General features: G+C 35.9%; 1 protein-coding gene across 1 annotated transcript; it reads left to right on the top strand.

Annotated features, from left to right (window-relative positions):
• The first annotated feature begins 922 nt into the window (after positions 1-922).
• On the top strand, positions 923-13,814 carry LOC129270161 (fibropellin-3-like). Its single transcript, XM_064106006.1, has 5 exons — positions 923-1,034; positions 6,838-6,957; positions 11,069-11,440; positions 12,596-12,715; positions 13,780-13,814. Exons 1-5 carry the CDS (start codon positions 923-925, stop codon positions 13,812-13,814), a joined length of 759 nt encoding a protein of 252 aa, XP_063962076.1.
• Positions 13,815-15,110: the final 1,296 nt, after the last annotated feature.

Here is a 15,110-nt window from a genome sequence, read left to right as displayed (position 1 = left end):
GGACTTTCAACATAGCAATTATCAGAAGTTTAGAAGTGGGATATATATACCAGTTGAAATAGCTTCAATTAAAGCACTTTAAAAAGGAAGAGAAATGGCACACGATAGACTAGATAAATGCCAGCCCCGCCCTCGTGACCCTCCTCAAAGATGTAAAAAGTATAGTCGGTGCTTGCGATATTATGAATGTTGACATAAAACCACTGCACATCATAACTCTTCATGAATCCATATGTCATGATAATAAATAATACAGCTACAATCTGAAGACGAATCAATGTAAACAGAACCCAACCCTAACTTCGCTCGAGAATCTAAACCAACATATAACAAACCGAAATGTGTAATCGAGTGTGCAGTGGATGCAGTTCATTGTTATCTAATTCAGCGTTAGATGATATGAAAATAAATCTCAATGAAACGTCGTCACCCTCATGAACAGGCTTTGCTTGACACCTTTTTTTCCTTCTGGTTCCACTTGAAATATGTTCCCGCACGTAACCCATCAAGGATTTCGTACCCGCGCGGCGAATGTCCTGATCAGCTACGTCCATATGAAATTGATTGATACGAGGAAAAAAAAAACCGTGAAGGAAAGAATATTGGACATATATCGATATTGATTTCATCATAGTCTTGCGCTCAAGGAAAATTACATTATCACTCTTTTATGACTGCTATGTTAGGCCTACTTTTGCGGCTGCCAGGAACATACTACTTTTGTCAGATGGTTTTGTAAAACGCAAGAGCTTTCTTGTATCATTGATACTAACTCTTAAACGATTGAAAAGTTAACCCACGCTCTTCTTCGAATCTTCTATACCGTCACCACAAGGGAGGAATATCTTTCTCGTGTTAACACGTTATATTTCCTTCAATCAATATCAATATCATGATTTGAATCATTGTCATCTAAGACAAAATGGTGATGAACGGATTTAAATCAAATCATCTTGGAGCCATCGTAGGGAGACGATCTTTGGTAATTATTATCATCCTGTCATTGTCAGTGCATGATGCGATAGCCCAAGAAGGTAAGAAAATTGTCGATCATATTTATTTTTGTAACATAGGCCTATATATTTATCTTCTCATGATCCCTCCGTTATTCAGTTTCATTAGAAAAGAGCAAGACATGATAATTATTCACTTTTGATTAAACAGGTTTGACACCTAACTATTTTATTTATAGAAGAGTAGAAGGACAATTTAATAAAAACATATATCTTTATCGGTTGTTGCCAGTGCTTCATTGTCCCATGCGTTGCTATTAAAAATCTGTTATCATCAACATTCATTTGTACAGTCACAATGCATTATCAGATTAATTTCTTTCCACATAAGTATTCTATACAGTAAAAACACAGCAAAAACAAAATTGAAGAAAATTTATAATTTTCATACAGCCTGTTTTACTATAATCATGAAGTTCAACAAATGGTTTCAAAGTTGAACAATATCCAACATTTAAGGATAAACACTCGGTACTAACATTGCTGTTTAAATGTGCAATGTATATATATATTTTTTATATCAAACAATGTGCGATCACTATCGTATAAAAAGCGTTTTTACGGAACTCGGCAGACTATATACATTAACAAGAACATGATTTATTTCAGAAGGCAAGACATCGATAGGACCATTTTAGGCAGCTAAGAAGAAAGGAAATTGAATAAATATTTCTTTGTCCTTCACTCGAAGCCGTCATATAATCATGTGCTTTGTGCACTGGCGTACCTAGGATTTTCCAGGATTTTCGTCAGGGGGGGGGGCAAAAAGGTCTTTCAAGCTCGTCAGGGGGGCAGGGATACATGCATGGGTGGTGGCTTTGCATAGGTGGTGGCTCGTCAGGGGGGGGGGGCAGACTGCCCCTCTGCCCCCCCCCCCGTAGGTACGCTAGAGGCTTTGTGGTTATTGGGCATATTCAATAATGAACAATTTTGATTGCCCAGTGAAATGGATTTGAAAGTAAAATGACAGGCCTTCAAAACAAAGTCAGAGTGGCATTGGCTGCTTTCAAATGGACCATAATATTCACCGATCCATAACAATTTCCAACAAGGACATAGTCCAAGAGTGAAATTGATTTTTCAAGATAAAGCAATGAGCCCTAACAACCAAATTCCAAACTATTCCATTCAGTAGGTCTACCCTAATACAATTTTCATGGTGAATTTATTGAAGTTGCAAACTTTATTACCCAAATTATACATATGACAATATTGTCATTGTTTAAACAATCACGTGATATCTCTGGCAAATGATGACCACAAAATAACAATGACCAGCATTAATCAAGTTTGCCACACTTATATGTTAATATTAGATAGTAATGTGAAAAACATTATATATGCACATTGCGTGGTTTTGCACACAAAAAAAGAAAAGAAAGAAGAAGAACATAGTTTAGAAAATGTTATTAGCTTGATCATCTAATAACAATGATTTTGTGTCACAATACAGACATATGTAAAGCATCCAGTTATTATAAATCAAACAAAACATTTAATAATCAAATAAGAATTCTTATAGATTTTAGGCTTGATCAATCCATGTTCGGATAATTGTAACCATTCGCGATTATCACCACCCCTCCCTAAAATAGTTTCCAAAAAAAAAATAAAAAAATAAAATGAATTGGAAAATGTAAAAAATATGATATATATTTTTGATACCATGTAAAAAATCTATCGCAAACTTCGCTTTTTATTTAAAAAATGCCAACATTTTCGCTCGCTCGCGATTTTATTTACGCCTTCCCCGCGCACTATGTTGTGACCATCTCCATTTATTTTTTGGTCATTACGCCGCTGATATTGATCTTGCTCGACAATCACACACACACAATCTCACAAGAAACATTAAGATTTGCTTTAAATTCTTGTTTCATCATTTATTTCTTTAATATAACGAATAATCTGATAGGGATGATAAAAAGGGGGTCCCAAATGAGAAGAAAATAGGTGTAGAGTTTGTTAACTAAAGACCCGAGAGAGAGAGGGGTTTGAAACTGTCAAATCAATTTTGAATAATAAAAAAGAACGTTTTATTTTCATTTAACATCCCTTTTGACGCTGGAGTTTCACTCCAACTTAGACACCCCGCTAAGTTGTCTCCCTCGTTCCTGTATGGGTCAGTGAAATTGACGATTACAAATAACTTTTAGTTGTGTACAGATATAAAAATGTAAAGATAAACACGCCAATTGTTTATGATCACCAACTGACAAACTAGCATCCGTTAGATCAGATGTAATTCAGACAGTACGTTGCAAATTGGAACTGTGTTCTAAAATATGAATGTAAATTTGCCATTTCTCGACATTTGAAGTGACCTTTACAATTTGAATAGAAAGGAGAGAAACAAAATTCAAGCAAGTAAGATGCTGTAATTTCATCAAATCGTATGTTAATAGGAAAGTTATAATATGTTTAAAGGGGAAGTTCACCCTATAGAAAAGTTTGAAAATCCATAAAAGATTTTGATAAAAAAGTTATTAGAATTTAAAGTTTTGGACTTGTGACGTCATGAATGAGCAGGTACCCAGTATGTTATGTTTGTGATGACTTATTATTATTATTATTATTATTTTATTCGGCACTTCATCAAAAACAAAACAGCATGTACAATGCAAAATTAAAAAAATACAAATAATTGTTAGACCCTTTCTCACCCAACCAGGTAGCCTGGGTAGGGAATAGGTCAACTTAATGGCCATGGCCCACACGCCTTCCCTCCCACACCTGATTGGGTGAAAAAAGATCATTACATAATAGAGTTACAAAATAGAATAACATAATAGTACAAGACAGGTAGGTTGCACAAAAAAAAAGGGAACCAACTTATGTTTGACTTAACCAAAGAAAACAGGAGGAACAAATATTTGGTTAAATATAATTGAGCCAACAGTGGAAATAAATAACTTTACAACGAATGAGATAAAAGATATAAAGAAATAATAAATTGGACACAGTTTAGAAAATTAAAAAGAAACTTGATAATGTGTTGTGGATCTTTAGACATATTCTAATTTATATTTTAATCTAACTGGAACTTAAGGATATCCCTCTTGAGGACACACAGAACATGATTAATGTTTCCTGAGACTATTTCAACTCTGCTTTCAGAGGGCAGGGCTTCCCATACTATGGGATATCTGTGAATTGCAGTCTGATGGAGTCTCTCTGTTCTTGCCTTTAGGTGTACAAATCTAACATCTACGTCAGAACGCCTTACACGTATTACAATATTATCCCTTGCGACTTCGCAAACGATCAAACCATACAACAATTTAACAAAAAAGGACACCATTAAGAAAATCCTCCGAGATTTTAGCGTATGCCATTTTAATAATCGCAAACGTTGGTCATATGGCATCTCTTGACGTCGCTGTCTGAGAATCATTCGTGTTGCCCTTCTCTGAATGTGCTCAAGCATATCAATATGATTCTGAGTATAGACCATCCAAGCTGGCACTCCGTAATCAAGGATGGGCAACACAAGTGACTTGTATAATGTCAGAAGCGCTCGTGAAGAGAGGCCAGCCGACATACGGGTTAGGAGCCCGAGCATACGGTTACACCTTGAAACAACATGATTAACATGGTCATCCCAATTCAACTGGGAATTGAGAAATACCCCTAAGTACTTGATACAACTGACCTGTTCAATTACCTCATCATCTATCATGTAACTAGTGTTACCAACATTCTTTTTACGAGGAGCAATTCTCATAGCTTTGGTTTTACTGGCATTCAACTGCATCTTGTTAAGACTACACCATGATACAACCCTATCTAGATCCTCCTGAAGGAATCTGGTCTCAACTGGGTCTCTAATCAATCTATATATCAATGTGTCATCTGCAAAAAGCAGGCAATGTGATTGGACAACTCTTACTAGATCATTGATAAACATATTAAACAATCTCGGACCCAGGACACTTCCTTGGGGTATACCAGAAGAAACAATTGCAGGATCTGAGCAAGAACCACGGTATTGCACAACCTGGTAACGATTAGATACAAACGACTTTATCCAATTCCACAGACTACCTTGTATATTGTAATTCTCAGAGAGCTTATTAAGAAGAATGTCGTGGGGCATGCGGTCGAAGGCCTTACTAAAATCAAGGAACACAGTATCAATAATTGGGGTAGGAGATTTGTCAAGGCTTATGTTTGTTTTCTTTTTAGTAAGGGGATTTGTCAAGGAGATTTGTCAAGGCACAGTATCAATAATTGGGGTAGGAGATTTGTCATGACTTATGTTTGTTTTCTTTTTAGTAAGGGGTGTGAAATTATTTATCTATTGATATAAAATGATAATAATATAATAATAATAATAATATTGAAGGTACAGTAAAACTTGTTTTCCTCTTTATGAGAAAATTACATTTCATTGATTTTTTACCATACGATATGTAGGAAAGCTGCTCGCGTCTGACGTCACAAATCAACTAATTAAAATTCTAATGATTTTTGTTTTATTCTTTGATGAATTTTTCTCAAAGCTTCGGCAATATTTCTTTATAATTTTTCTGCTATTTTTATAATAAACTTTTTGTCAGGGTGAACTTCGCCTTTAATTTTCGCTTAATCTATGAAAAGGTTTCATACTTAACATATAATAATTATAATGATGATAATAACAACAACAGTAATAATAATAATTATGATGATGATGATGATAATAGCTTCTTTATTCGTTTTTTTAAAAGCACAATCAAACATAAATGTATACACAAGATACAAATAAAATGACATGACTTCAAATAAATATAAAGTAAGTAGTCCAGCAAAATCACAGAAAAAAATTATAGCAGACATCTTATACAAATTACTGCCCACTCACCCCAGCCACCCCCCCCCCCCCCCATGACAGATGTGAGAATTCTAAGACATTATGGCAATGTATAGGACGAAAACAAAATGCTGTAGGGAAATTACGAAATCGATGATATCACGCCACTAGCGTACCTACGGGGGGCAGACGAGTCACAACCCATGCAAGGGACATATCCCTGCCCCCCTGACGAGTCTCGAAGACCTTTTTTTTTTTTTTTTTTGCTTGTCAATTTTTTTTCTGGTACGAAATCCTTTATTTGTGGTTGAAGACCTTTTTTTTGGGCGGATGAATTTGCCCCCCTGTGAAAAATCCTAGGTACGCCACTGTATCACATACTCACTATACCATGATCATATAAAATATGAAAAATTATATGTCACCTTATGTCTCCAATAGTACGAACATGGTTTGACCCCAGTATAACTCACTATGATTCACCCAAGAATTGCTTTATTATAAAATTCATAAAAATGGCAATTGATATTTCAAAATACAAGAGAAACAGTGCGGAGATGAGGTCATCGGCTTTCTCATCGGCTGTCTCAAGTCTTGAAAAAAAAATGGAAAAATGAAAAACTTGTGGAAAATTTGAAATGTTGACTTCTGATCTTGATTTAAAAAATAAGTGTAATGCTTGTTTGATTTTTTTAGATCAAGTAATTGTTGAGAAGATTTGAAGTTAGTGCTAAATAAACGAGTATATCGTCTGAATTTTTTTTTCCTTTACCTAACAATCATTGTCAGCTACTTGAAGGGGCCGCGGAGCGGAGGGGGGGGGGGGGGCTTCAGCCCCCCACTTTTTTCCAAAACCGTGTACAAAAACGTAAAAATGACCATATGATTGTGATTTATTTGCATGGTCAGCCCCCCCCCCCCCAATTTGAAAATCGTTCCGCGGCTACGAAAGGGATAAACTGCAACTATTTAATAAATCTTGTATTTAATAAATCAATTATATTAAATCTTTCCCCGTTTATGTTTAAACAGCGTGTACTTCCAATCCCTGCAGTGGATTGGGGTTCTGCTACGAAAGACCGGGAAGGACTCCTAACTTCGCTTGTCAATGTTTTAATACTAATAGAATGGGATTCGACTGCATGGAAGTAGGTGAGTCAATGGATTGTAGTAGTTGTCGTGAGCATATGATGATTATGATGATGGTATATGACAACGGCGATGACGGTGGTGATGTTGTTGTTGTTGATGATGATGATGATCAAGGATGTCGATAATGTTAACGTTGATATTGATGATGAATATTTTTGTCAGCCACATTTTCCCCGATCGGCCGCTCGAAGTTTTAATTTTTGTTTGTTTCTTTGAAGGGGTAGTCCTAATAGCAGGGGCGGATCCAGCCTTCGCCAATAGGGGGGGGGGGAGCGGATTTTTTTTTCAGCCATATTTTCCCCGATCGGCAGCTCGAAGTTAATTTTTGTTTATTTCTTTGAAGGGGTACGTAGTCCTAATAGTAACTTCTAAGCTTTATATACATATATATATATATATATATATATATATATATATATATATATATATATATATATATATATATATATATATATATATATATATATATATATATATAATAATATATACATATATTCATATTTATATAATATAAGCCTTTTTAAAAAGTGCGAGCGCGAAGTGCGAGCTTTTTGTTTATTTTATGTATTTTGTCTTAATATTCAAACATTTTGGGCAATGTTTATGATCCTAAACAAGATGTGTATCCAACTAAATAATTGCTACGAGCGCGAAGCTCGAGCATAAATTTTTAATATACGTTTTGATCTGAAGGCGCGATAGCTCAGTCGGTAGAGCGGGGGATTCGTATTCCGGTGACCCGGGTTCGATTCCCACTTGGTGCGCTAGTGCCCTTAGGTAAGGCATTAATCCTCATTACCAGGTCCTTCGGAGAGGACCTTAAGCCGTCGGTCCTCTGGTTGCTTGCTTACAAGCATTCATGCTTTCTTAGCAATCAGGTAAAAAATCCCCACCAATCAATCAATCACCAAAAAAAAAGGATCTGTTAACGGCAGTTTGTTAGCCATGAAATTCGAGATCCAAACCTTAAAATTGGACATCAGCTATTCATGATTTGTAAATCATGAAAAGGATGAATAATTGGAAATCATCTTACATTAATAATGCGAGCGCAAAGTGCGAGCAGAATTTTTTTATTTATTTTAATATACGTTTTGATCTGATCAAAAAAGAATCTGTTAACAGCTGCTTGTAAGCCGTGAAGACGTTTATTTTAACTATCAAATAATGCGGGCGCGAAGCGCGAGCTGAAAATGTTGACATTTCTACCTGAAGAATGGAAATGATAAGCACTTTTTGTAATCGTGGAAAGGATGAGTATATAACCAAACAATTGATGTGAGCGCGAAGCGCGAGCGAAAAAATTCTGGACACTCTATTCATATTTTATTAATCATAAAATGGATGAGTAATTGGAAATTTTCCCATATTAATAATGCAAGCGCAAAGCGCGAACAGACAATTTTTGATAGTGTGATCTGAAACTGGATAATGATTTGAATAGAGAACAACCTGTGTATCTGAATAAACGCGTATTTCAGATTTCTACCTAGAATTTGGGTATCAGTCTAAATACCTTTCTTAAGTTGAAAATCAATAAAGCGAGCGCAAAGCGCGAGCTAAAAATATATGATATTCCGATCTGAAAAAGGCTCTGTATTTCAAGCACTTTGTTGGAAAATTGTGAGGTGGATATGGATCACAGTTAAAAAAGAGCTGATATGTTTCATTATTGTTACTTTGAGTTTTGACATAGGACCGGGACATTTTATCAGGAAATTGTGTCATCATATAAAAATGATGACTATATCTTCCTATTTCTCTTCCTAAGCATGAGAGCGCGAAGTCTGTTAATTTTATGGCCTGAAAACTGGACATTTAAAGCACTTTTGTAATTATGAATAAGATGCATGAGTTAATATTTTTCAACAATCAATGCGAGCGGAAATCGCGAGCCGAAAGTTTTGATAAACTGTCATCAAATGGGGATTTTAAATAGTTTGTTTTAGAATTATACATAACTCACCAATCAAAATGCGAGCGTGAAGCGCTAGCTGATACGTTTTGACAATCTGACCTGCATAGGGACATTTTAATAACTTTATGGAATACAGGAGAATAATAGGTACCTTACAAATAAAGTTTTGCGAGCGCGCAGCGCAAGCAGAAAATGTTAATATTCAGATCATAAAACATAAATTTTTACAGAGCACTTTTTAAAAATAAATCTGTAAATCAAACAAAATAATGAAAGTTCAATTTCCGAGCTGAAATATGTTTTGTATATTTACTTCAAAATTTTATATTTTAAGCTCCGAGCGAAAATTATATATCCCGACATGGAAGATTTTAAAATTATTTTCCAAGTCTTCCCCTCATCTTATTATATTAGCTCGTCTTCCTCCTCTTATGTTTCCCCTTCTCTTTTCCCTTTTTTTCTTTTCTTTTTCCCCCCTTTTTTCTTTTTTTTTGCTCCGCCAATAAGGGGGCCCGAGCCACTCGGGCCCCCTGGATCCGCCTATGGATGTGATGCTATGACGATGCCTCGATTGTGATGATGATTCTGATGAAAGTTGTTGATGCATGGTGATGGAAATGAAGGTGATGATAATGTCGACGATGATAATGATTTTGATTTTGATGATGGCGTCACATGACGATGACAGATACTAATAAGTAATACATTTGATGGTTTATGGTGACAATGATGACGCTTGGCGACCTTGAAGATGGAGTTGACGACGAGTGCAAAACAAATGATGCTGACGATAAGAGGGTCGTATTATAACCTCGTTCGTAGGATGAGTGGTTTGTGGCAGGTTTTCCGATAAACATTTCTTGTTATTTGGTTTCCCGTCGTTTACTGGTAAGAAAGAACTAAATCGGTTGTTAAAATTTGATTTATGTAGTACTAGTAGTGGCCTATATTATTATGGAATTAATGATATCAGCGTGATAAAAAGGAGTATGAAAGTATTTATGCGATTGGTGTTCATTGCAAGAAGAAGGAGATGTTATGTAATGCAAAGAGAGACTGATTTTATGCATTTAACTTGGTAAGTTTTTCAGTGTTGAGCTAGTTACAAATGCGGCAGCCCGCCCCCGGGGGCAGCCCGAACATCGCTCCCAGCGACGTCTGTTAACGTCCCAGCGGCTCTCAGCTGGCCGTCTGGATTACGTGTGCATGGACTCGTACTCGTTAACGTATTTTTGAACGAGAACGAGAATATTCTCTTGTTAAATGTATTTCTATTTTTGTATCTTTATTTGTATATAGTGTATTCTTTGATTTGTATGTTGTATGTTTTTTAATGAGAATTTGGACTAAATAAATGAAATGAAAAATGAAATGAAATGGCGGCCGACTCCACTGTGTGGTAATCGGTGAGTCAATGGCCCGGTAGTAGTGCTGGTGGTGATGGTCAATAGTAAATGCTGATCGATGACGATGATGATGATGGTGATGGTGGTGATGATGATGATGATGATAATGATAATATGGTACTGATGATGTGGTACTGATGATGATGGTGATGATGATCATGATGCTGCTGCTAATGATGGTGAGGATGTTAATGAAGATGATGGTGATGATTGTGATGATGGTGATGATAAGCGTGATGATAGTGATGATAATGGTGATGATGGTGATGACAATGATAGTGTTGATGTTATATGATGATTGCAGCAAAGATGGTATTGGTCATATTGATAGAGAATAGGTGATGATGGTGTTGGTGTTGACGATGGTGGTGATGATTATTATGATCATGATATTCATGGTGATATAAGCCAAGATGCCATTGGTCATGATAGTGAATTGCATGGTTACAATGATCATGATCATCATGATACTGATGATGATGATTATGATAATGCTGGTGATGATTGATGGTGGTTGTGATGTGACAATGATGATATTGAACGTAATGCTAATAATTAAGTAAGGAATTACGGGAAAAGGAAATATGAAGGAAAAGGAGAAGAAAAAGAAGACGAGTTAGAGAAGGAAAAAAAAGTAGATGTGCTTTCTATAGTGATTTTAGCAATGGAGGGTTATGACTGTATAAAGGGTAAGCCGATTTCATAAGTTTTGACTTTGAGTAATCTTGATAATATTTACAGAAATTCATGTAACAATGAATCAATATTTGGTCTTGTCTTTATTTAGGTTCTTTCAATGCCGCAAACAGATGTTTTGGGTACCCTTCATCCACCTGTCAGCTCACATTCTTTTCCTCCCCTGCCTTCCCCAACAACTACCCCAATGGCTTCTCCCAAATGTACCAGCTCTACATCCAAACCGCGACGTCGATCAGGTTGTCATTCCAGGTCACCTTCAGCATCGACGTCGATGACAAGCTTTACGTCGGGATCGGACTCACTGTTCCCACGAGTTTCCAACCCGTCGATGGCATCTTGCATCAGTTCAGTGGGAGTGTGGTGCCCAATGCGTTCAGTTTGAACACTGATACGGTCTGGATGCTTTTCAGGTCGGATGCTACAGGTTCTGCCAATGGATGGCAGCTACAGTGGACAGCAAGTAAGAAGTCAATAGTTCTTTTTAATTCTGTTGTAATTATTGTATGTTAGTATTTCTTTTGTTCATTGTTATGTTTTTCTATCAAAGTTATTTCAACCGACATTTTTTAACTACACATATTGAACTACACATTTATGATACAATATGATCGAATAAGAAGGATAAAACCTGAGAAGTTACATGGTACTATATACCTGTATTCTGTAACTGTACTCCTGTTTGTATTGAGAGATCTGATTTGAATAAAGGTATTGTTGACTTGAATTGAATTGAATTGATAATTTGATTTTATTGAGACACATGCAGACTTAATAGTAGTTCAAAGGACATTTCATTTATGACGTATATGTCCACATTTGCCACATCTTTGTGCTATCATTGCTGTGTAACCGATGAAGTTCCTTATAACCTTCAGGCAGTTGCAGATGTGTACCATCTCTACCTTTGGAGATAAAATGAAATCAAGTTTCCTATGAATTTTATATGTTTACATATCTACTATTACTATATACATGTATCTTCATCCATTTGTTCTGATTTTAAAGAGGTTACCATAAGAAGAGCCGTGGTGTAGTGGTTCTGACTCTCGCCTTGTAAACAGAGGGTCGTGTGTTCGAATCCCACCGCGGTCTAGCGTCCTTTGGCAAGGCGTTAATCCACACTTTGCCACTCTTGACCCAGGTGCTAAATGGGTACCCGGTAGGATGCAAAAGATATTGTATGTTTGATTTTGCCAGCGCCATAATGAGGCTGCGATGAATGCAAGGAATGCTCCCCAGGGAGTGGAAATTGTGCACTTTTCGTGCGGGATTGAAATGAATCCAATGACCGGGGTAATAATATGCTGTAACGCGCTTTGAGCCATTCAGGGAAAAGCGCTTTATAAAAATTGGCTATTATTATTATTATGTTGGCAAATTGTGAAATGTACAATGATAGATAGATAGAAAAAATAGATAGATAGATAGATAAATAGATAGATAGATAGATAGGTAAAAGGGTAAGGAGGGGTTGGAAACAATTGTGCAGGGACATCCATAAAGTATATATGACATCCTGTTGATCTATTATATAACAAATGGAATTGACAAAAAAGATGATATATTTATATGAATTATTTTCAAAATGTAAAATGAAATTTTGTTTTTCCTCCAGCAACTGATCCATGTGGATGGGGTCCTTGTCTGAATGGAGGGACCTGTACCCCTAACTTCCAGTCAAACACCTTCACTTGTAGCTGTACTCCGTGCTACAATGGTAACAGATGCGAGATAGGTAAGGGTGACAGCAGACTAGCAAATAATTTGGGGGCCATTATTAATATCACATTGTTGCAATTGCTAAATTTTGGGGGGCTCTCTCTTACATTTCTAGGGATACCCTTTGTGCATTAAGCAGTGATATGGTAGGCTTAGATGCGAATTTCATGATTCTAGTGTATGTGTATTGTCGATTATTGATTTCTTAAACCATTCTTGACTTTGTGGCAGATTTTTGGCAACTCTGAAAAAAATTCTAGTGTATGTGTATTGTAGAATATTGATTTCTTAAACCATTCTTGACTTTGTGGCAGATTTTTGGCAACTCTAAAAAAAATGGTCACCCAAAGCATTCACTGGACCACACAGGTCATGTGGTCCAGTGGTTAGAGCATTGGACTCATAATCGCAAGGTTGTGAGTTCAAATCCCAACTCTGCCATTGTCTCCACTTTGATAAAAAGGCCCGAGAGTGATATCTGTCATCTATAACATCAGCCACTATGACTAATTAACCTAGACGTAAAATGTTTTGTAGGTAATTGGTTATATGCCAGCTTGGCATTTACCAGCAAAACGCTGTCCTGCCGAGTTCCTACACGAATTACCATAAACAGAAACAGAAATTTGGGGAATATAAGAGGTGATTTGGGCTGTCATGAGGGCAAAATAGCCTGTCACCCTTGTGTATTTTATATGCTAGGCGATAGATCTTTGTACCTTTTCGTACAGGAGGATTAATGAGTGAGATAAGTTTTCAACTGATAAACACTGAATTACATGGATTTTAATTAAATCTGGATCAGATGTGAATAGTAACCAGTCGACCTCTGGATTAGGATTAAATCTGTGAGTATTTTAATCTAAATGTACTTTTAGAGTTAAAAAATCAATCTTTAGAATTGAAATTGAATTCAGAGTTTGGTCACTATTCACAACTGATCTGGATTTATCTTGAATCCATGTACAGATAATTTTAGTGTACCTGCCCTCATTTGCCTGATATGTTTTCCCATTTTCACGAATTGCTGATTTGTAAACAAACATTCTTTGTTATGGCATTTTCTTCTGAATCATTTAGATGGTGGAGACTGTGCACTTTCTCATGTACCATAAAGTCAATAAGAAACTCATTTCTTTACATGTTACAAGTGTATTGTGTGAATGAGAAATGTATATGGTAAGCGAGGATATATCACAACTTGAGTAGTACAGAGGCGGGAACAATGATTTTAGTAGAGTTCAAGAACAATGAATTGCTGTACTGTTATTGAATCTGAGTGATAAAAATTCAAAATTTTGATATGCCATACAAACGTTCCGATGTTTTTTTTGCACATTAGGTAATAATTTGTGTTCTACTAGTAACCCATGTCTGAATGGTGGGACCTGTTTTACCAATGGTCAGTGTACCTCAACTATCTGTGACTGCCCACCCTGCTTCACTGGCTTAACCTGTTCAAGCCGTAAGTAATTTAACAATTTCGTTATTTTGAAGGTGTATATGAAATATATCATTAATGCATTTCATTTTGCATCTGTATTTGTGTGATGCAGCCGAGTCTTGATTGAGACCAGTGATTAAAAGGGGTTCGCGGAGATCTGAAACACAAGAAAGGCCTCCCCAAAATATGTGTCATCTATTGTGATGGTTTGGGGGTGACGATGGATTTAGAGAGATTGAGAATGTTGTGTAGTGCGGTTTAGAGATGTCTTTGGCCAAGTGACAATTGTGAACATTTATTTTTACTTTCATGAACTTGCAAAGGTCTTTTAAAATGTTAGAGTGGACTCTTGGAGGGAATCTACAGATACATCATATAATACAGTATATGCTGAATGCTGGGGAGTTAAATATTGATAACCGTTTTTGGTTAGAGATTTGGGAAACTTATTCCAATTTTTTGTTTAAATAGTCTAATTTACTTTTATTGAGTAGTCCATTTCAGATCTAAAAATTGAGAGAAATGAAGGGAATGCCTTAAGAGCTAAAAAAGGGAGAAAACTGATTCCTGCATTAATGTTGTCATTGATTAAGAGAATAGTTTTAGTGTGCCAAAGCCTTCGTGTGATTTTGTGTCTCGCCTTTCTTTTTATTTTAATATAATTCATCAATATGCTGTAAAATGTTTCAAGAATTGTAATAACTTACAGTAGTCAAGGAAAATGACTGATTTTGTGGGTGAACCCCTAAAACTTTGTGATATAATTTTCTTTGTGCACTGCATTACTGTTTAGTCCCAAAAATGAATTACCAAACTTTCAGAAAGATCTGATAAGTAGAGCAATATCTAATTTACATAAATCTAAAATGGAGAGATTGAAAAAAAATATTAATAGTCATAAAGTGACTGTCCTGATTGTTATAATTAAAGAAATATTACTAAGGCATTAAACATTTACCAGCAATAG

The sequence above is a fragment of the Lytechinus pictus genome, chromosome 10, assembly GCF_037042905.1.
Source record: "Lytechinus pictus isolate F3 Inbred chromosome 10, Lp3.0, whole genome shotgun sequence".
NCBI classification, from domain to species: Eukaryota; Metazoa; Echinodermata; class Echinoidea; order Temnopleuroida; family Toxopneustidae; genus Lytechinus; species Lytechinus pictus.
Note: the sequence above shows the minus strand (reverse complement) of the source record. Positions and strands in the feature narration are given on the sequence as shown.